The sequence below is a fragment of the Prinia subflava genome, chromosome 5 (assembly GCF_021018805.1).
Source record: "Prinia subflava isolate CZ2003 ecotype Zambia chromosome 5, Cam_Psub_1.2, whole genome shotgun sequence".
Classification (NCBI taxonomy): domain Eukaryota; kingdom Metazoa; phylum Chordata; class Aves; order Passeriformes; family Cisticolidae; genus Prinia; species Prinia subflava.
The window spans coordinates 29074548-29094737 of record NC_086251.1 but is presented as its reverse complement, the minus strand read 5'-3'; the positions used below and the strand labels follow the sequence as shown (position 1 = coordinate 29094737).

The 20190-nt window shown below is 44.6% G+C and overlaps 1 protein-coding gene across 1 annotated transcript in view; it reads left to right on the top strand.

The window, feature by feature from the left end:
- The first annotated feature begins 5268 nt into the window (after positions 1-5268).
- The window catches only part of TTC9 (tetratricopeptide repeat domain 9), a 28322-nt gene continuing 13400 nt past the window's right edge, over positions 5269-20190 (top strand). The window contains exon 1 of the mRNA XM_063398701.1: positions 5269-5781. Coding sequence (XP_063254771.1) covers positions 5415-5781 — 367 coding nt within the window. The 5' untranslated portion in view covers positions 5269-5414. The remainder of the gene's footprint in view (positions 5782-20190) is intronic.

Sequence of the window (20190 nt, the reverse complement as noted above, 5' to 3'; positions counted from 1 at the left end):
AGTTTAAAAGGTTTTTCAAACTTTTTTTTTGCAGCATTCCCTTCCAATGTGACTGTTCTGCAAATATGAGTACTCATTTTTAATTAAAGTGCAAAAAGAAACACTGGGAATGATGTTAAAGTGTTTTGATTTGACCTGTCCTGATTCATGGGTAAGCCTCTTAGTTAGCAATTTGTTACTGCATTTATGAAAAAGAAAGAAAGAATACAGAATGCTAAAACCAGAATTTGGAACAGTTGTTTTAATTCTGAACAGCTGCTCTTTTTAACCATCTACCCCTTAGTATTGTCAGCAAGCATTTTTTGTGACAAAGATGGTGCTCATATACACACTCAAGCAACGTCTTGTCACGGAGAGCCTCTTACTTTCCTGCAAACATTTCTGTGGGCTATTCTTCCTTGATTGTATTCCATTCCTGGGACATTCATTGTAGTCCTGATTAACCATTCCCAACCAGGCAGCCAGCAGGCATCAAACAGCCTGCAGGACGAACTGACCCGACACAGAATGCAGACTGGGAATGAAGACATGCACAATACTCTGCAAGTGTGTTGCATTTGATGGACACTTGTAAACAAAGGATTTCATGTTCTAAAAAGGAAATTTTGGCTGCAACAAATGATATGGGGAGATCAAAGAAATTTGTAGCAAGGTGGCACATTCTATTAAATGTGATTTTATTTCCCTTTCCTCTCTTCCTTGGATATAACTACATAAGACAATTTCCCCAACAAAGGATTTCAGAGGCTTCTCTGTTTTTGTTCTCCTGGCCTTTCAGAAGTTCTTTCTCTTCTTTTCCCTGTATATGGACATAAAAGGCTATGCTGCAGAGCTTTACATACAGTTTGGAAATAAATAATGGATGATTGACTAAGCTGGTGACAGACTGTAGCAGCAGCAGCTGTGTATGCTGGAAGCTTGCTGCTGTTTGGGGATTCTGCTGCTGAATGAAAGCAATGAGGGATCTCTGTTCACAAGGGATTGACATCCTTTTCATCACTATAGGAAATAGGTGAGGCTTGTGCTTTGGCAGGAAGGATTTGATGAAACAACTCTCACATGGTCAACAGTCTCATCAACATGAATGAATGCACAAGAACTGGACTGAGGCCTTACATGCTATACTGCTTTCCAAACTGATATCTTGTTTTCAATAGATATAAACTTGCTTCCTCATAGAGGCCCATAGAGTTCCAATTTATAAAAAGCTCACCTAACAGCATAAATGCTACAGTGCATTCACATCCATCTAGAAGAATCACAGAATGGTTTGAGTTGGGAGGAACCTTAAGGATGATCTCATTCCAACCTACCTGCCATGGGCACAGACACCTTCCGCTAACCCAAGATGCTCAAAGCCCCATCCAGCTTGGCCTTGAGCACTCCTAGGGATGTGTTCTCTAGAAGCTTCTCTGGGCAACCTGTTCTCATGCCTCACCCCCCTCATCATAGACACAAGTCTCCTTTATGGCTAATAAATCTACCCTCTTTCAGTTTAAAGCCATCCCCCCCTTGTCATAACACTACCTGCTCTTGTTAAAAGTCCCTCTCCAACCCTCTTCTAGCCCCCTTTAGGTACTGAAAGGCTGCAGTAAGGTCCTCCCCTCTGAGCCTTCTTTTCTCCAGTCTGAACAACTCCACCTCTCTCAGCTTGTCTTCATAGGAAAGATTCTCCAGCCCTTCAATGCCCTACCAGAGCCCCAAGTGCCCAGCCTCCCCAGCTGTCTCAGGAGCCTTTCTGGTTTCCTTACAGCAGTATCCTGAAATGCAGAGAATCTGTTCCATACGCCTGCAAATTAATCATCTTATGTGCAGGCAGAAACAGTTGCACCTGGAGGAAGACTGGGACAGCTCACAGATATGTAAGATCCAGTATTGTTCTCAATATTTACCATTTCTCCCACACCTTCCAGCCACGAACAGGACTCCACAAAGACAATTTTCTTCAGGTAACCTGTGAACAGGAAATTATGGTTGAATGAGTCACAGATCCTAAAATATCCTACAAAGCATGTGACTTCTGAATAATAATACTATTAATAATAATTAAGCAATACAAGTGTATGCTTTTGGAACATGCTTAGGAAAGCTCAGTGTGGAGGAGGAGAGACAGGAACACTCAGACAATTTTAAATACTCACAGCACCTGGAGGCATCCAGACAGACAGGTACACCCCATCTATTACAGAATGGGATAGATAAGCATGTTCTGCTTCTGTGCACAGAAAATCCCTCACCACTGGACAAAAGACAGGCACAACAGCTAATACTGACCAATACCATGACCTCATCTTATGGCACACAGCTAATGACTGCAAACTAATGACTGCTTGATTTTATCTGAATGTATGTATGCTTTATTTCACAGTTCAGTGAATCAATATAATATATAAACTTACTCTTTCTGATGCTTTCAGGTTCCTGTCATGTTTTCAAGCTAAATATCACTAAAGGTGTTGACCACTGGCAAGTCTGTATGGGGAGTCTAGTGGGCCTGAAACAGCTTAAATCTAGACATGAACATCACGTCATATGTTAAATGAAATATGAGATATCTCTCAAGCACAAATCTTGTCTGACCTGGAAAGGTGACAGCTTCTCATGTTTTCCTCCAAGCACCACATTGCTCTTGAAGAGCAAGCAAACAAACAAAAGTAGTCCCTTATGCTGTGGCCAGTGTGATGACCCTATGAGTGGTGTGATATTTCCTAAATATTTTAGTACAGCCAACACTACTTAACTCCTCTCCAGGAGGAGGACTAAACTTACCTTTGCCAGTCATCCTGCACATCTTATGGCAGCTTTGAATGCTCTGGCTGAGGGATCCAGATCTCAGCTGAGGGATACTCTCTGCAATCAAGAAAGAGTCTAAGCTGGCCAATAAACAGCAATCATTCTGACATCTTTGTTATGGTCCGTTTTGGGATTTACAAGGTTGTGGCATTCATCTTCACAGGCACCAGCAATGGCAGGAAGAGAGTTTGGACATTTCTGGAAGAACTACAAGGTAGAAAACTCATTTGTGTGCTTAGGCAACACTGGAGACTAAGCCACAGTTTAATATATTCAGTATAGTTCATAATGCAAGGACCACCCAGTTTTATCACTATTTTGTGACCATTTCTGACCACATCTGCACCCATAAAGCCAATGGCCACTGCCAAATTCTTGTTCAAGAAAACTTATACTTTTTGTAGCTTGTTTCAGACTACCACTGTTGATCAGTAACCAAAGGAAGAAATCTCAAAGATCCCTTAAGCAGAAGGGGTGGGAGAGGAGAAAAAGTCACTTATATCTTATATCTCAGTGACCCCTGCAAGTCCGTGGGCTCAGGCAAACGCTAAAAAAGGGACGCTACTACTCACAATGTCACTTTGCTACATCACCCTCCAATAAAACAGTTCCTTCTTCCATAGCTTCTGCAGCTGCTCAGATCTCAGCAATTAATCCTCTGTGGCAATCTTCTTTCCTCTGGCAAAGTCAGTGTTCCAGCACAAGAGATATACATTGTCCTTGTGAATTCTCAGCAATCAATAATGGTACAGTGAAACCTCTGGAATTACTTAAACTTAGTTTGTGTAATATGACTAGCAGACAGACTAAAACAATGTCCCAACAGGAATTTTCCTTCCTTAATATTTAGGTTCCACACATCCATTCCACTCTAGCTACTGTGACTAATATCCACCACTGCCACACCCGCCCCCCAGGATTTCCTGATTTTAGATCACATATACTTTGAACAAGATTTGTAAGTAATTTATATCTCTCTTGGCTTTGAGGTACCTGAAAATGCTGAGCATCCATTTTCATAAAGTAAGATTTCTTGAGGATGTATCTAGTAAGGCACCTGGAAATGAAAGCACTTGAAATCATGTAATCACTCCTGAATATCTTAGCTGTAATTTCTCTTGTGAAAGCATTTTCAGAATTGTGCTTCTATCACAATAAGTGTGATGCTATTTGCTTCTCCTTGTGGCTCGGGCTTTTGGATTCAAGTGAGTGGATTGTCTGTCCCACACTGTGACCACAACCTCAACATGGTCCAGAAACTTAGCAGCAGGGAGTAACATTACCAATGCATAAAGCCCAACTCATTGACCCTGCTAAACAAGGAATTATCCAGGCACCAGTCCCAGACCCACATTAATACCTTTACATGGAGCTATGCCACACAGCTATCCCAGTTTGTCCAGCAGTGCAACACCACATGCCACCACAGCAGGCTGCAGATACCCCAAGGAGAAACGCAGAGCTCCAATTTAAAATGTCCTCATGGCTGCAGAGAGAAGCTTGAACGCATTGCACCATAGCTGCAGCCTTACCATGTAAGAGTTGCATGGGTAATGAAAAGATGCATCCCAATATATTATTGAGAAAAAAAAAATCACCGGGATTTTTTTATCCATCCTCTAGTTTTTAACCACGAGGTAAGATCTACAAAATATCTTGGCACAACAATTTATCCAAAATATATCCAACTGTTCTAATATTCAGTGCAGACACAGTGTTAGGCCTAACAAAACAATGCTTCCTGCTGCACATGGTTTTTCTGCTGTTGGTCTGCAGCAGGAGAGTCACTCCCCACTGATACCCCCAAACCAGGACATGTTCTAGGCATCAGTGAACATCGACCCATTTTTCAGCAGCACATGGGAAAATCTGTTTCAGGAAAATCAGAGCTCCTGAGTGACTGGTGCCAGGGCAGTTACCGGGCCTTAGCTTCTGCTGCCCTGGTGCAGAGGACACAGGAGATGTCATGGTCTGGCACTTGTTTGCCCAGTGATATGGAGTACACACACCAAAAGACTTCAGGGACCATGAACAGGTGTTCATGGTGGATGGCCATTAATGGGATCTGGGAGAGGAGATGGAGCCGGGAACCTGAGGTGAGGAGGGGAATGGAGGAGGTGGAATCCCAGCCCGCAGACAGGGAGGTGAGACCCTCAGGTACGGGAGGGCAAGGCACAGGGGAGCAGAAGGGACCCGGCTGTGGGGGCTGGAGGGAGCCCAATCTCAGGGAGAGCAGGACGGCGGGCGGGGGGTCTGTGGGCTCGGCCAGTCCGGGGAGCCGAGGGTCCCGGCGTACGCTCGCCCCTTGCCGGGCCGGCGCGGTGAGCGGGGAGCGGAGCCGGCGCATCCCCACGCCCGGGACTCGCCCCCGCCGCCCCGCGCTGCGCCGGGCGGGGGTCGCAGCGGAGCGGGGGGTGGCGGTGCCCGCGGCGGGCGGCGGGGGCGGGCGGAGGCGGGCGCCCCGCGGGCGGCGGGGCGAGGGAGGAGGAGCGGCGGCCGCCGGAGGATGGGAGCGAGCGGCGGAGCCGCGGAGCGGCGCGGGGGCAAGGCCGGGAGCGCGGCGGCGGGCGCCGCGGCATCGCCCGCGTAGGGCGGCGCGGGAGCCGGGCGGCGCCGCGGCCATGGAGAGGGCGAGCCCGGCGGCGGGCAAGCTGAACGCCGGCGGCCGCGGGGCGGGCGATGGGCACGGCCCCGCCGGCGGTGCCCAGCCGCGGGCGGCGGCGGCGGGCAGCGCCGAGCCGGGCGAGCTTATCGGACGGGCGCTGGATTTCAAGAGCGAAGGGGCGCAGTGCTACAAGGACAAGAAATTCCGGGAGGCCATCGGCAAGTACCACCGCGCCCTGCTGGAGCTGAAGGCGCTGCTGCTGCTGCTGAGCCAGGAGCCGGCCGGGCAGCGCCCTCCCGCCGCCGCCGCCGCGGCGGGGCTGAGCGAGGAGCAGCGGCAGGCGGTGGAGGCCATCGAAGTCGACTGCTACAACAGCCTGGCAGGTCAGCGGGGCCGCGGGTGGGGGGCGGCGGGTCCCCACCTGCGCCGCGCACACCTCCCTCCCCCTCCGCAGAGCAGCGCTGCCGCCCCGCTCCGCTCGCCGCATCTCCTTCCCTTCCGCTGGCTTCCATTTTCGCGTTCGCGCTCCCGCTGGGCACAGCCGTGCTGCCCCGGACAGCGCTGGGGAGGGGGCGCCCGGGCTCGCCTGCGACCCCCAGCCCTTCACCCGGGCGGCTCCATCCGCCCCCGATGGATCCGTGCCCTCCTCCCCCGGGAGACAGGTGGCAGGGCGGCGGTGCGTGCGTGGGGCGCTCGGGCTGACAGAAATCGTGGCTCGTGAAATGGCCAAAATCGCCTGCTGCGCTGTACCCTCAGCCCGAGATGTCCTTCAGTCCCTTCGCCACAGCTCCGGCTCTGGAGCCTGTAATCAATGGTATTACAGAGAGACGGACTCCTACCACATTTGATGTAAGGAAGGGGAAGGGTTTGGGCGCAACTGCAATACCTCCAAATAGTTATATCAGATATAAAAAGATTTTTTTGGCTTCTTAGCACTTAAAGTTGAAAGCCAATTCAGTCCTGGCTTTTTGCTAGCTTCCCGTCATCACTGTGGTCAGTAGACATTTGATCATGCCTCCCTTTGCTCCCTGCCATCTGTTTAGAAGTGCTGCAGGAAGATGGAGAGGAGTGGTGGGGGGGTTAACTACTTTGTAGAGAGATTCTGAAGTCCTTACAGAAACGGAACTCCTGTTGACTTCAAGAAGCTTTATCCAAACAAGTGCAGGATCAGATGTTATTTTTGGTCCTCAGCAGCACATGTTTTTCTCTTTCTAAGCCTGAAAGCATCTCTACAACAGAAACTTGTGCCTAGGTACATATGGGGAAGAGAGCATTCAAAACTTGGACGAGATACACAAAATAACAGCATTAAAAAAGCTCTGCTGTTTTCCAGAAGGATAAAGGGTCACTCATCACCCTTTGTATCCTGGGGAGTAAAAAATGGCGCAAATCAGGACATTAGCTTTTGGCTTTCTAGACAGAGTTGGTTAGCTTTGTTTCCTGTTCTCTAGTGCTAGAAAAGATACAGTGTAAAGTGAATAATTTGAAACACCAAGCCAGCATCCTCTCGTCATAATGAATGCCAATCTCTTACATTCAGCATGCCTTTGGGGATGTAATGGGGAGCACAGTTTAGCTCCTTTTCATCATGTTTCCAAATACTCTTCCTTCGAAAGCCTATTGAAATCTCGTAGGTGGAGAGGCACGTAAGATTTCAGAGCGATACCATAATTGCACAGATGTAATTTTGTCTCTCTATAAATTTCTGTTCACAGGTTTATTAAAATCCATTGTATTTGGCAAGGATCATTTAGATTGGCAGGGTTACACAAGGAGCCCATAATACTCTGAACAATATAGCTTAGTGAGTTCCTGGGCTTGAAAAAGGGCTCACAGGCACTATCTCTGCTAGATACAAATGAGACATGGTAGGTAGAAGATAAATTAAAAGGAAGGAATGGAATTTGCTTCTGAGGCACTTTCTGCCAGTACGCAAGTTCCACTTGCTAGAAATGTTTTGATTCCTGCTGTTGGAGTTGTCCTGTGTCATTGTCCAGCTCATTTTTATACATTTTCATGTTTTTGCAAGGAATTTTTGTCACTGTTAGTTGTATTTGATCTCATCAGCAGTAGCAATTGGTGTGAGAAACATTCCCCATCTTTATCCTAGATATGAACAGATTTTTTCCTAAATTTAACCAGTATGAACACAGGAGGAGGTGAGTATAATTAACCCTGGACTTACAAGCAGTGCTTTTCCTGGGATAACCTCACAGCAGGTCAAGCTGTCATTTTGCACAGGCGGTTGTCACATGTTTTCAGTAGATGGCATGCACAGAGCAGAGAACAGCATTTGTCTCAGAAATGCATAGCTTCGTGTGTGTCTGCTGAGCTATCTGCAAGCAATTTTAAAGAAATGCTCTGCATGCTGGAGAGGGGAGTGTGCAGTTAAACTGGAATTGCAGTGTTTTTCCTCCTAGCCCAGTCACAGAGCTCCCATTCTAGCAAAAGGATCAGTGAATTCATGTTGAAAGAGAAAGGAACATAGGAGAGGCAGTTTCCCCTGAAGTGTAACAATAATTAGTATATATTTCTTATATAGCATGAATAGCAGCTTTAAGACATGCAGCAATGGACTTCATTTTCTAAGTGTGATGCAGCAGAAGACACCAGGTTTTTTACACAGTGGGCTCTAGCAGAGGCACCAGCATGTACTGTTACAGCTGAAGTCAGTGTTACTTGACATGGGGAACAGAGGAGATGCAGGGAGTTTTGCTTCTGAGAGCTGCTGGGTGCCGAGAGCTGTTTCTAAAATAAATAAATCTGTGTAGTGCAGAAAGTATAACAGCAGTACATGTTAACTCTGGAGAAGGCAGCTTTTCACTTAGCTCTGAAGTATAGCCGGTAGCATTACCAGCTGTCATCTGAGTGTCCTTATTATCAAGTTCTTTTAGCACCTCCGCTTACTCTCTAAGGCTGGCATTTGAGAAGCCCACCTTGCTTTCGCACTGTCGTTTTTCATGTGGGCACCACACATCCACCTGTCAGAGATGCTTTGCATCACAGCTACAGATGCACACACACACTGACTTGTTTGGATGCAGCATGAGAGTCAGAGGAGAGCATCAACTACAGGTAAATATGCACATAGGTGAGAAATACACCCAGAGGAGATTTTGTGTGATCTCATGGGTAAAAGCTGGGGTTGTTCATTTGGTTTTTTTTAAATCTGACCAATTGCATGAGTAGGCACACGTGTGCAAATACTAAATGGTTGTCAGTGCCTGTCATTGCCTGCTGAAGGTAGATTTAGGCAGAGATGTGCACACAGATTCTTGTTTAGGTCCACTTGTTTTGTAGACAACCTTCAACAGGCAATTCTACTGTAAGATGGTGTGGGCAGGCTCTCATATTTATTAAAAGCCCCCCAGTATTTGGTGTATTTTCCAAGGTCTGCTGTTGTAGAGCTGTGTGGCACACCCGCAGCCTAAAATATTTAGCCCATTTCAAAGGATCCCAGATCTGCTGGGTTTTAAGTTCTTGCCATTTAAAAAAAATTACTATTTTAAGTCAGCCAAGGATTTTCAGAACTTGCCATTGGCAGAGCTGCTCATGTTTCTTTCACTAAGCTGCTAGCTGGGCTTCATTTTAAGCTCCGAGAGTTTTGCCTTAAAGGGACTGCCCTTCACATCTGTGCTCCTGCGTCCTTGCATGGGCCTGCCAATACCCCATCGTTTTACCACAAGTCGTTCTGATGAATGTCACCAGAGGCAAGAGCAGCAGCATGGCCGAGGCTCCCAGAAACTGCTGGGGTAGGCAAAGACAAAAGCCTACCAGCAGCATAGAGCCTTGCGGAATGAATGCAGGGTTGTAAGGCAAACAGTCCCTCCTTTATGACTCACTGATGGTCTCTGACCTTGAGGAAGTCATTTGACCTCTTTTTGCCTCTCTCAGCCCAGTGGAAAAATAAAGAACAAGGACCACAATCTCATCTTGATGGTGCATTTAGCTGAGTTTTCCACAAGTTCGTGGTTTATGTTCTTTTAAAAAACAGATGGATGTACAAAGAATGCTTGTGGAAAAGTAAACTGGCCAAATACACCTCAGGTCCTAATCTCTCTTCCACTCGTGTAGCATATTTGATGTAGAAGAAGCTCAAATGCTTTATGTACTGCATGCAGATGGGGGTCATTTACCAACTACAAATACAACCATGCAATGATTATTTTATTCTATCATTACTGCCTAGAAGTTTACAGGATTAAAGCACTGTGTCTGCTCTGCAGAGAGAAACAAGTCCTAGTCATTCCAAAGCAGCAAAATGCTAAGGGTAAGCACAGTTTTAAGCTTTTCTGGTGAGGGAATGTTGCAGTGTGATAAGCAAACCTTTGTTGATTTTCCTAAGCATGCAGAAATTCTAGAGCTAATTCTGGCAGGAGAAATAGAACCAGAGAGAGATCTGGGGATGACGAGTGGCGCTGGGGGATCTGGTTGCTAATCCTCCCTCTGTGCTAACCAGCTGTATTATCTTCACCAAATCTTTCCTAAACTTCAGTTTACCCATCTGCATTTTTGACCTTCTGGAAGTACTGTAAAGCTGTTAATTACATGAATGTAAAATAAATGTAGCGTGTTTGTATTCCCATTCAGGTACCTGTAGTTTACTACGGGACTCTTGGCAGAAGGGCACAAATGCCTGGACAGAGGATTAAAAATGTAACTCTCCTAGATAAATCTGGAAAATGATGTTTGGCTTCCTATACTGGCAGAAATTTGCCCTGGTACCATTATAATGACTGTGTAAAGGTCATAGTGACAGTCCCACAGAATATGACACTTCCAGCAACGCAGGAACCTTCTAGCATCCTCAGGCTGGGGTGTAGGTAGTACTTCCGATTACCGCCAGTTGCACGGTCTTCTGTGAGTAGTTCAAGTGAGAAATCCAAACAAAAATACTATAATACGTAATCCAAGTAAAAATGTAACTAAACATGAGAAAAGCTGGTAAAACTTTCCACTGACCACCCACTAGGAGACGTCAAAAGGAGTCTCTGCTAGAAGCCCATCCCAGTATATAGCCGTTAGCAAGTACAGACTCTACCAGGACACATGGTGCTGTGGGTGTTAAAGCAGTCTTGGATTGTTGCTTGATGTGATTTTTTTTAATGTGCTGCATCAACAAAAACACCCTCTGTAAGGATGCCATACAGTGGGAAAGAGGGGCAGCAAATAGAGCAGCAGGATGTGGTCTGCATTTTCACTGCTTGGCAGGGGATGTTTCCTGACACTCTTGTTTCATATACATCTGACCAGCCTGGAGTGCTTGGAAACTCCTTGTTTTACAGGATTCATGCAATTACTGCTCCAGGGAGGTGCAACTGCAGCAGAGAATGACTGTGTGTGTTTTTTTAGTGATAGGCCCAAACTCTGACATGCATTTAAGAAAGAGGTAGAATTTAAAGCCATTGTCATGAATTGCTCTTTAGAAATACTCAGTATTTCCCTATTCCTTTTTATTTAGGATAAAAAAAATCTCCCTGTTGACAGAGTTTCTTCTGCATTGAAAGGGTGGGATAGAAATACATCCAGATGCCGGGGGGGGGGAAGGAGGGAAGAAAAAGGATAGCAAGCTGCCATCAACCTTGGTTTAAGAGAAGAGAGCATCTCTTGCTGAGGCAGGAGATGTTTTTCTCCATATATGTCACTATTCATCCCAAGCGTTTTCAAATCTTGAGGCTCTGTGGGTTGCAGGTTTTTTTGCAGCCACTTCTACCTCAAGTTTAATGCCCTTTGCATGAGGAGAAACCTATCCCAGCTGACCTTGTCAGCATTTGCCTGAAACAGAGAACTGAGAAGGTATAGATCCCCTGGCCAGACTGTCCAGAAGAGGTGCAGCCTTGGTGACCTGAGATCCCTCAAGGTTTAGCTACAGCTTACTATGGGAGATGAAGCAGGAGATACCAAAAATCACAAAGCTTCTCCAATGACAGAGTGGTTAATTTGTTTACCTAAAGAGTACTGCTTGTTTTCCACTGTGAGAGCACTGCTGTTTTCTCAGTTCTGTAGTAGCACATCCTTCCAGCTTCCCTCCATCCTCTTCTGAAATGTCCTAGAGTTTCCTCCAGCAAGAATTATGCAATGAGTCAGAGCCTCTTACACCTCCACAGGTTTCCATCAGTGCTGTGCTGAAGATGGCTCAGCTGGTTCAGTAAAACCTAGTGTTAAACTGGGTCCCAGTCAATTGGTAAATATATCATGAGCTCCATAGTTACCACCTCTTCTGGGAGCTGGGTCACTTCTGAGTAGTTCAGCAGTGGAGCATCCTTTGCTTCTTGCTGTTCACTTGGGCTCAAGCCCAGAAATGTCTAACGCAGCTCCAGACCTCTTTCTCCAGCCTTTCTCTTAGAACTCCTTATCAGTTCAGCAGCACATCCAAAGTTCCTTGTCACTGTCCTCTAGCATTGAAATGGATGTTCCAAGAATGGAGGATTATCAGGAGTTCTCATATTAGGATTTTAGGATGGTAAAGGAGCTGCTGTGAGGAAAGGAACAGTAAAAGTAAACTGTGTAAATAAAAGGGGAGGTCTAAATGTTGCCAGCTTCTTGACATTGTGTTGTGTCTCAGAAAGTAACATACAAAGGACTGTGAAATGGAGGAAACGAAATGAAGAAAGGGAGAAAATACTTAATAAACTTTTGAAAAAAACTACTGGCTATTTATTTGCTTCTTTGTTCTCTCGCTTCATGGATGAGAAACTGATAGGGAAGGAAGACAACTGTTTATTAATTCTAGTTTCAGCTTACTCAGATGACCATACCTATGACTAATATTGAAGGTTAAAAATGCTTTGAAAAAGAGTCAGAATTAACTATCATTAACTAGAAAGGTGTTACTAATGGCTGCTCAGGAATCTCTCTCCTTTTGTTCATTTCTGCACTGCATCTTGGATGGGAAACAGTAGGCTGAGGACATTGATGGATGAATGCAGGTAAATCTTGTGGTGGCATGGAGTGCTATATGCTGTTCTCTTTAACAAAGATTGTAGAGTCAGTGCAGCTTGTGGAAGGTTTGCTGGAATTGCTGAACATAACTCCAGCTGGAGCACACTTGCTTGAGTGAAGCTGAGAGGTGGGGGTAGTGGTTTTATACACTTGCCTAGGCAGTTGAAAATGGCAACCATTGAATGTGGGGCTGGAGCAGAAAAATCCATCTCAGGATAGCCATTTAGAGTTTAGGACACTACTAGAAACAGTGCTAAGACCGTTTGTACAAATGGTTTAGGCACGGTCATGTTTTTTCTCTGATAACCTATGGCAAAAGTGACACCTGGGAGCAGTGGTCTTTAGTTGTCATAGCCTGACATGCCAGAACTCATCTATTACTATGCATAGACAATAACTTGATATCGTGATCTTTACTTTGAAATCCACTCAATTTTCTCCACTTTCCAAAATTCTTGACACACTATTGCTCAGGCTCATAGGCTGGATAGCAGCATCTGCTTCTCCTTGTCTTTGTCCTGTGTACCCAGTTCTCCCATCACATGTCTCAGAAGATGGGGCTGCTCGCACAGTCCGTGCCTCTACCCTTTGAATTCCTTTACTCGCTGTCCCAGTTGCAACACAGCTATGTCTGACTTTTTGGCAGACTCCCACACAAAGCTTTGTTCTTTCCCAGACGCCCCCCGTCTCTGTTCTGCCAGTGAGGTCCTCTCATCCCCTCGGTGGGCGATGTGACATTTACAGGAAGCCAGTCGGTGCTGGTCACCTGTTTTTGTGTGACATCTCTACAACAGACCGTGTGTGCAAGCATGAGAATCTATTCCCTATCTGTACATGCTGCGGTCACTCACCTGGATAAAATTACCAACTCTTCCAATCAGGGCCATGAATTCTAACACATGCTTGTCCTGTGTGGCCGTGACCACAGCTCCGCCCATCACAGTAGCACATACTTAACTTGAAAGCCTTAGGCAGTCAGTCACCATCACTGAATAGTTCTGCAATGGCCTCCCAACAGAAGACTGGGGGGGAAAAGCAATCCCATGCTGTTTGCCCCTTTAGTAGTTGTGGATGTTTTCCAGAAAAACCATAATTGCCTGACAAGTCCTGTGTCTCAGGGTCCTGACTATGGTGACATCTCAGTCCTTTTCACTCACATCTAACCATCAACAAGGCAGGAACTGCAGCCCTGTACATGTCCCTGGGTGCAGAGAACAACCATCCTTACATTGCTGCATAAGCTTTTCAGGACCCAGGACACTGATTGTTGCTTGCAAGGCTACAGCATTTTTCCTTCTCCAGCACATCTGTGTTTGACAGGTCAAATCTCTGCCCTACTAAAGTAACTACTTTTATAGCCACTGCTCAGTATTCCCTTTCTTTCTTTAGTGGGAGCACTGCCCACTGCATTTACTTGCTGCCAGTTTAGGGGGCTGTCATGTAGATTGTTCTGCATCGATGGCAACAGCAACTCCTTTCATATCAGAGTGGCACACAGCAAAACTCTGATAATCGAGCCGTTGATCCAGTTGCCTGGGAGCTGCTGGAAAGGAACAGCTGGGTCAGCCAGCAAAGAGCCACCAAACTAGGGTTCCTCAAATTTTCATTCCACAGCTCCTTTGATGCCCTGATTACAGCTGTCAATTTCCACACCCCTGGCATTGCTCTGGCCTGGCCACATCAGAGATCTCTGACAAAAAGCTCATTTCCTCCGTGATGAAACGCAGATGAGTTACCTTGAGTATAAGCAATCTTATTCTTGCTATAAGTCACCTTATTCAGTAAAGCAAGAGGGTTCAGGGCCCTCTTGGTAGAACCCAGTCAGGCAGTGGTGAAAATTTGCTGCCCATCTGATGTGTCTGTAAGGTTTAGCCTAACACATAGAGACTGCTTTCAGATGAGCTCAGTTGGATGCTGCTTATCTTCAGCCTTTTCCAGCTTGAAAGACTCCACTCCAGACAGCAAAGCTGTTTACTGCTACCTGAAGCAGAAGGAGAGGAGAATACAAAACAAGCAGCAGGGTATCCTTGCTGCTCACATTCCCTGGTGTATGGGAGAGGAAATTTACTCCTGGAAGTAAATTAAAAGCAGAGCACATGTCTGGGACTTGAAAATTTACGTCAGACCTTTAGTGCTTCCTTTGTCTATTCCTGGACCAATGTGACTAACAAACATCTACCCCTGGTATGCTGTGTTATCCCTGCAGTCACCATGAAATCCAGAAATGTACTGTGACATGAGAAGCATTCTATATCTTCATGATATAAAGGACAATCTAAGAACCTTTCAAGCAGCTGTAGGGAAGAAGCTGTGAGAATTCACATTCCTCTGCTCCACTCCTGCTTCCAGAGAGGAAGAGGGCAGAAAGATTTTATTTCATCCACACTTTCAGAGAATAAATCCAAGCAAACAGGAGCTGCCCAAGGAGATCATCACCCCATCCAGCTGATCATGAAGAAGCAGAACTGCAAGATCACCTGAAAGAATGAGAGAAAGGAGTGTCTTAGGGTGCTCTGGAAAACCATCCTAAGTCAGCCCTAGCTGTTATTCTGCAAAGACACCTTTTTTGTTGTCTAGTGATTCAAAAAGGATCAAATCAGAATCTCTGCACCATGCCTGAAGCAATCATTCTCTCATCAAACAATGTAGTGGAAAGTTAAGCCTCAACTCCTTTAGTCACCATATATTTTTAATACTAACATAATCAAATCCTAGATTACTGTCCTCTTAAATGCTTTGCAGTGATTAATTGCCTAAGACACAGTAGTATATTCATGTGCAAGGAAACCAGAGCAGTGTAAGATCCTCACCAATACTGGAACTACAAAGCAAATGGATTGATTTTCCTTTTTACATTCCCTAACTCCTGTGATGGAGCTCAAACTGATGGGGTGGGGTGGTAAATTAAATTAATAGATTAATACAAAATAATTTTTAAGCCCTAGGTCTTATTAACTTGGAGTACAGTGCCAGAAGGTATCATGGAGTTAAAGAACCTAATAAGGTTAGAAAAGAAGGCTTAGGCATATAGCTAATCAGAACATTCACTGCCCTATTAAATAGGATAAGAATTGAAAGGCAAATATTACATTTTCATGCTTGAGAACCACTAACTGGTTTGAATTTTTGAAAAAACTCTAAAATCTTATTTCCCTGTCTATGGCCATGTCACATAAGTGACTCAATCATTCTTTGATCATCTGGTGTGTTCACATCCTTTTCCTCTTCTTTTTTTCCAGCTCATGAGCTCACAAATTCTAGCAAAAATTCTTAGTAGTCCCATGGAGTATGGTCTTAAATTTTGTATCACCAAACTCTATTCCAAATAAATTTACTTCTGTGTACCAAGTCATGTAGTTTTTTATATATCACATTGTCATCTTCATCCCTTTTGACAGTATTTTTGAACTTGACCGTCAGTAGGTCACTCTGACTTTTGCATAGGGCTATTAATAAAGACTAAACAGGCTCCATTGTGAAATTATTCCTGAGGTATTCTACTAATGATCTCTTTCAGAATATCCTTGTCAGCAGAACACATTTCATCACATAATTGTTACACTGTATCTTCCCCTTCCTAAGCGTCATCAAAAAGGCACAGTCAAGACAGAGAATTGTATTGATTCAGTACAATGATTTTGGTGTTCCTGGCGCCTGAACTCAGCCTCTGTTGGGGTGGAAGTTACCCCCAATCAGAGATTCACTCTTACCTCATTCTTCCACTGCCAGCAATTCATTGCACAGATGTGGTTTATGAAGGCTTTGGGAGTGATCTGAGACTTACCTGAAGCACTTTGCCAAAGCTCATATTAAAGAGCAGACATCTTATTAGACAACTGGCTTATGCTTCTGCATAGTTCAAACCCTGACTTTTTCAAGCAAATAATATTCTGAATCATCCGTGTGGTCTTTAGTTTATTCATTTTCAGCTTGATTTCCAAAGGAAATGAGTCATATGTACATATGTTTTCTGCTATCTGCTTGTCAGTCCCCTCTCAGTAACTTTCAAACCTGTTGGCCAGCTCGATTTGATAGGAAGACAGATGTATCAATGATACTAAATTAATATGGTATTAATGGAGGATAGGGAAGAAGCAGGAACACTGGAGGCCCAGCTGCATGGCAGGGTGATACTTAAACTGCCTCTTCGAGGTCTGTGAAATCTCAGGCAGGTGACAGCCTGGCACAGGTGGGGTTAGTTTGCTGTTGCTGACGAATCACTCTTCTCAGTAAGCTTGTTTAATGCATTTTTAAAGAAAGTGAGGTTGAGAATTTGTTTTATACCTCTCTTCAGTTAGTTAGAAAACAGTTGACTTAGGCATCCTCTGCCTCTTTGATTCTGTCAGTTATTCTCTCCATCCCTCCCACAAAGGCCACAAAAGTTTCTCTCTGTTTCAAAACCTCATTAAATTGGAAAGGCTTTGGGCTACACTGGACCTGGATAAAACATATGAATGAGTAATTAATTTAATGAAGGAAATATTCCTCCTCATTTGACATCTCCATCTTGCCAGATGAATCTTTTCAGCTAGGCAGAGTTCAAGGAAAATCCAAAAGCATTTCAGTCCCTATCAATTTTACATGGTAAACCTGCTCTCCACCCCTCAGCAGACTCTGCAAGGGTCATCTCTTTCATGTGTCCTGGGAGGTGAACCGTGAGCTGCCACAGGGCACAGCACACAGATGTTATCCAGCCACGTCACCGTGCCTTGTTCGTGGTACAGCATGAAGTGCTAGCTTTCATCCCAAACTGAGCATGCTGCAGTAAGCCAGGCTTGAGGCCATCATGGCATGCACAAGTGTCTGTGACTTCATTGGACTGCTATTGAGTTTTCTCTCAATACAGACAGCCTTCATGCTGTTCCAGCTGCATTTCACAGTACTACTGTCAGTTGTTTGAACTACTATGAGTAAAGGATGCTTTTCTCTTCAGCAGAGAAAGCAGCTTGAAAACGCCCATATCTTCCAAAGTGCTTCCCTATTTACAGAGGACCCTCTTTGTCTCATACAGGTTTTGAAAAAATACCGTCATTTCATTAAGACCTTAATTTCAGTGTTTAGTATATTCCAGTAAGAATTATAAATATTTGATAGCAGTTGTTGGAGTTGACAGCTGCTGAACACCAGACATTTACTAGATGGTTGTCTGGTGTTGCTGATCTGTGTTAAAATTCTTTGTACTTTTCTCTTGTGAAAACAACTCAAGAGACAAGATTCTTTCAGTGGGTGTCAGCAGCAATAGGGGACCAGAGAAGGAAAGGGTACAGTGTAGGGAAGGTGCCACAGTGAGAAAATAAAGCAACACAAGGTGAGCAAAAGCAACAAAGAGGCAGTTGAATAAATAACAATTGGAACAGATCTGAAGGCCAAGCATGTCTAGTTGACTGGACTAGACTGAATTAGATGAGCACTGATTCTAAAAGATAGACAGGTCAAAGATTACTAGATAGTCATAGAGGAAGGGTGTTTAACCTGGCAGAGCAACAATAACAGCCTTGGCAAAAACAAACAGAAGGAACTTCCATCTCTTCTAATGTGGCTGCAGTAAGAGCTAGTATTTATAGAATCAAAATGTTTAGTAGTTAAAACCTGACTGAATCTCTTGCTCTATCAATAGATTTGATAGGATTTTGCTCCTACCTCTCCTGGCTGAGAAAAATGAAGGCATGCAGATTAGAAGATGCAATATGAAGATCATCTCCATGTGAAACTCTTCATTTTGGTAAAATAAAGATTTACTGATAGACAGCTGGAGGCAGATTTGGCTTCAGAAAAGTCTTGTTTGCTTGAAATCTAAATTTTAACTATTGCTTTAATACTACCACAGCCAAGAATTTTCAGTAAGCCTCTGGTTTTGATTTGAAGGACTAGTAACCACAGGAAGTCGAAGGCCAAAATCCTCTTACAAAACAGGAGCTTTGGGGATCAGATGAAAAGTTGGCTGAAATTCCTTGCTTCTCCAAGCCTTGGCCCTTTGAAGGAAAACTGCAGTATTACATCACTGAATTTGTGATTAAAAGGAAGCAAAAATCACCAAAAGCAGCTTAAGAATTATCTTACAGAAATAATGAACACTTTTAAATAGGCTCTTCAAACATACAGAAGTCTGTGGTAGCAGAATATTAACACATAGCAAAGGCTAGCAGTCATGCCAGCTGTTCTTAAATGCTTACCTGTTCCCATGTCTGGCCAGGATGTTGCTCTGACATCCTCCAACAGAACCTTGTGATAGGAATTAGAACTAAAGGGCAGCTGTCAAGGGCAACCCAGGATTGTTCATGCTCTGAGTGTTCAGGACAATCAAGAATGGGACTGAAGAGCGGTCAAGAGTTTTCTATCCATACCCATTGGTGGTACAAATGTACACATAAGACATATCCCAGGTAACATTTGCCTAAGCTGATCTTAAGTATTTGGAAAGCTATGAACTTCCATAATTTTTCCAAGCAGTCTCTTTCAAAGGTTTACTCTTTTCACTGCTATAGAGTTTTTCCTAGCTGAAATGTAAGCCCTCTTCTTACTTTCTGAGTATGAGGAGAACAGATGGTTTCCTGGTCCCCTTCTTTGCATTTGAGTCGCTTTTTTCTTTTTCTGTGGATGAAGAGGTTAGACTCTCTTCCTTCACTGTCTTGGTGAGGCCCTGGCCTCTCTGGACTACCTGTTATTGTCGGAGTCCTCCTGTGGATTTTCAGCAGAATTGCTTTCCAACTATCTGTTCCTCTGCCTAGCTTACACAGTCGGGTTTTCTCCTGCATGTCTGTAGGATCTTTAACTTGCCTCTGTCAAATTGCATTGTTTTTATCAGAACACCACCACCAATTTGTGGGGATCCTTTGGAATTCTGCTCCTACCTTCCAACAGATACCAGCTCCTCACATCTAGGAGTTATCTGCAAATTGACAAGACAGTCTGCAGTCTGTCATTTAGGTCTGTATTGACAATACCAAATACCATGGGGCCTAGGACAGATCAGCAAACTCTACTTAATGCCTTTCATTTTGTTAACGGAATTAAGTCTATTCATTTAAACCATGCTCCTTCAACTTGCTTAAGAAAATGTCACTAAAATTTGTCATTTGACTAGCGTCAAAGCCAGGATATCTACTGTTTTTCCTTTATCTTCAAGATTGATCACCCTATCACAGACTGAAGTTAAACTGATCTGTTCTGACAGCTCATATTAGTCCTAGGGTGGGCTGCCATCCACAAAAAGTCTGACACACTGCTGAGCCTCAGCAGCTCCTTTGAGAACCTAAATACCTTTTAATGTGTATCATGGTGGAAGCATCAGCATACTTCAGTCACTGCCACTGCCTCTCTGTCTCCTGGAAGAGCTAATTGGAATGATGAAATCAGGATCTTTCTTCTGGAAGGGGTATGAAGGATTCAGGAGCAGCAGAGGACTGAAAGAGACCATGCTATGTATTGGAAGGCAAGCACTGCCAGGATGGCAGGAGGGAGAGGAACAGTTGGTATCTGTTCACAGATTGAGTCAGGCTGAGAAGGGGAAGGCTGTTTGGAAGAGGTGGCTCACTTTGGGCTCTACAAACATTTGTGGATCCACACTTCATTTAGCATTAATCCCTCCCTATGGAGAAAGGCAGCCTGTCATACAGTTCGGATTTTAATTTTCCGCCCATTTCCCTGCAAGCAGAAACATACGGGCATGTTTAGGCCTTTTTGGTACCTGGAGAGGAATAAATGGGAGCCACTGGCTGGAAAGTTGTACTGTCTTTGTGATATTCCCTTTTCATCCCATTAAGGTTGTCTGGGAACTAGGAGTCAGCTGATCAGATTATTGCCAGACATTATCAAGCTGTCTATAATTAGCTTTTTATTGGTGAGAAGCC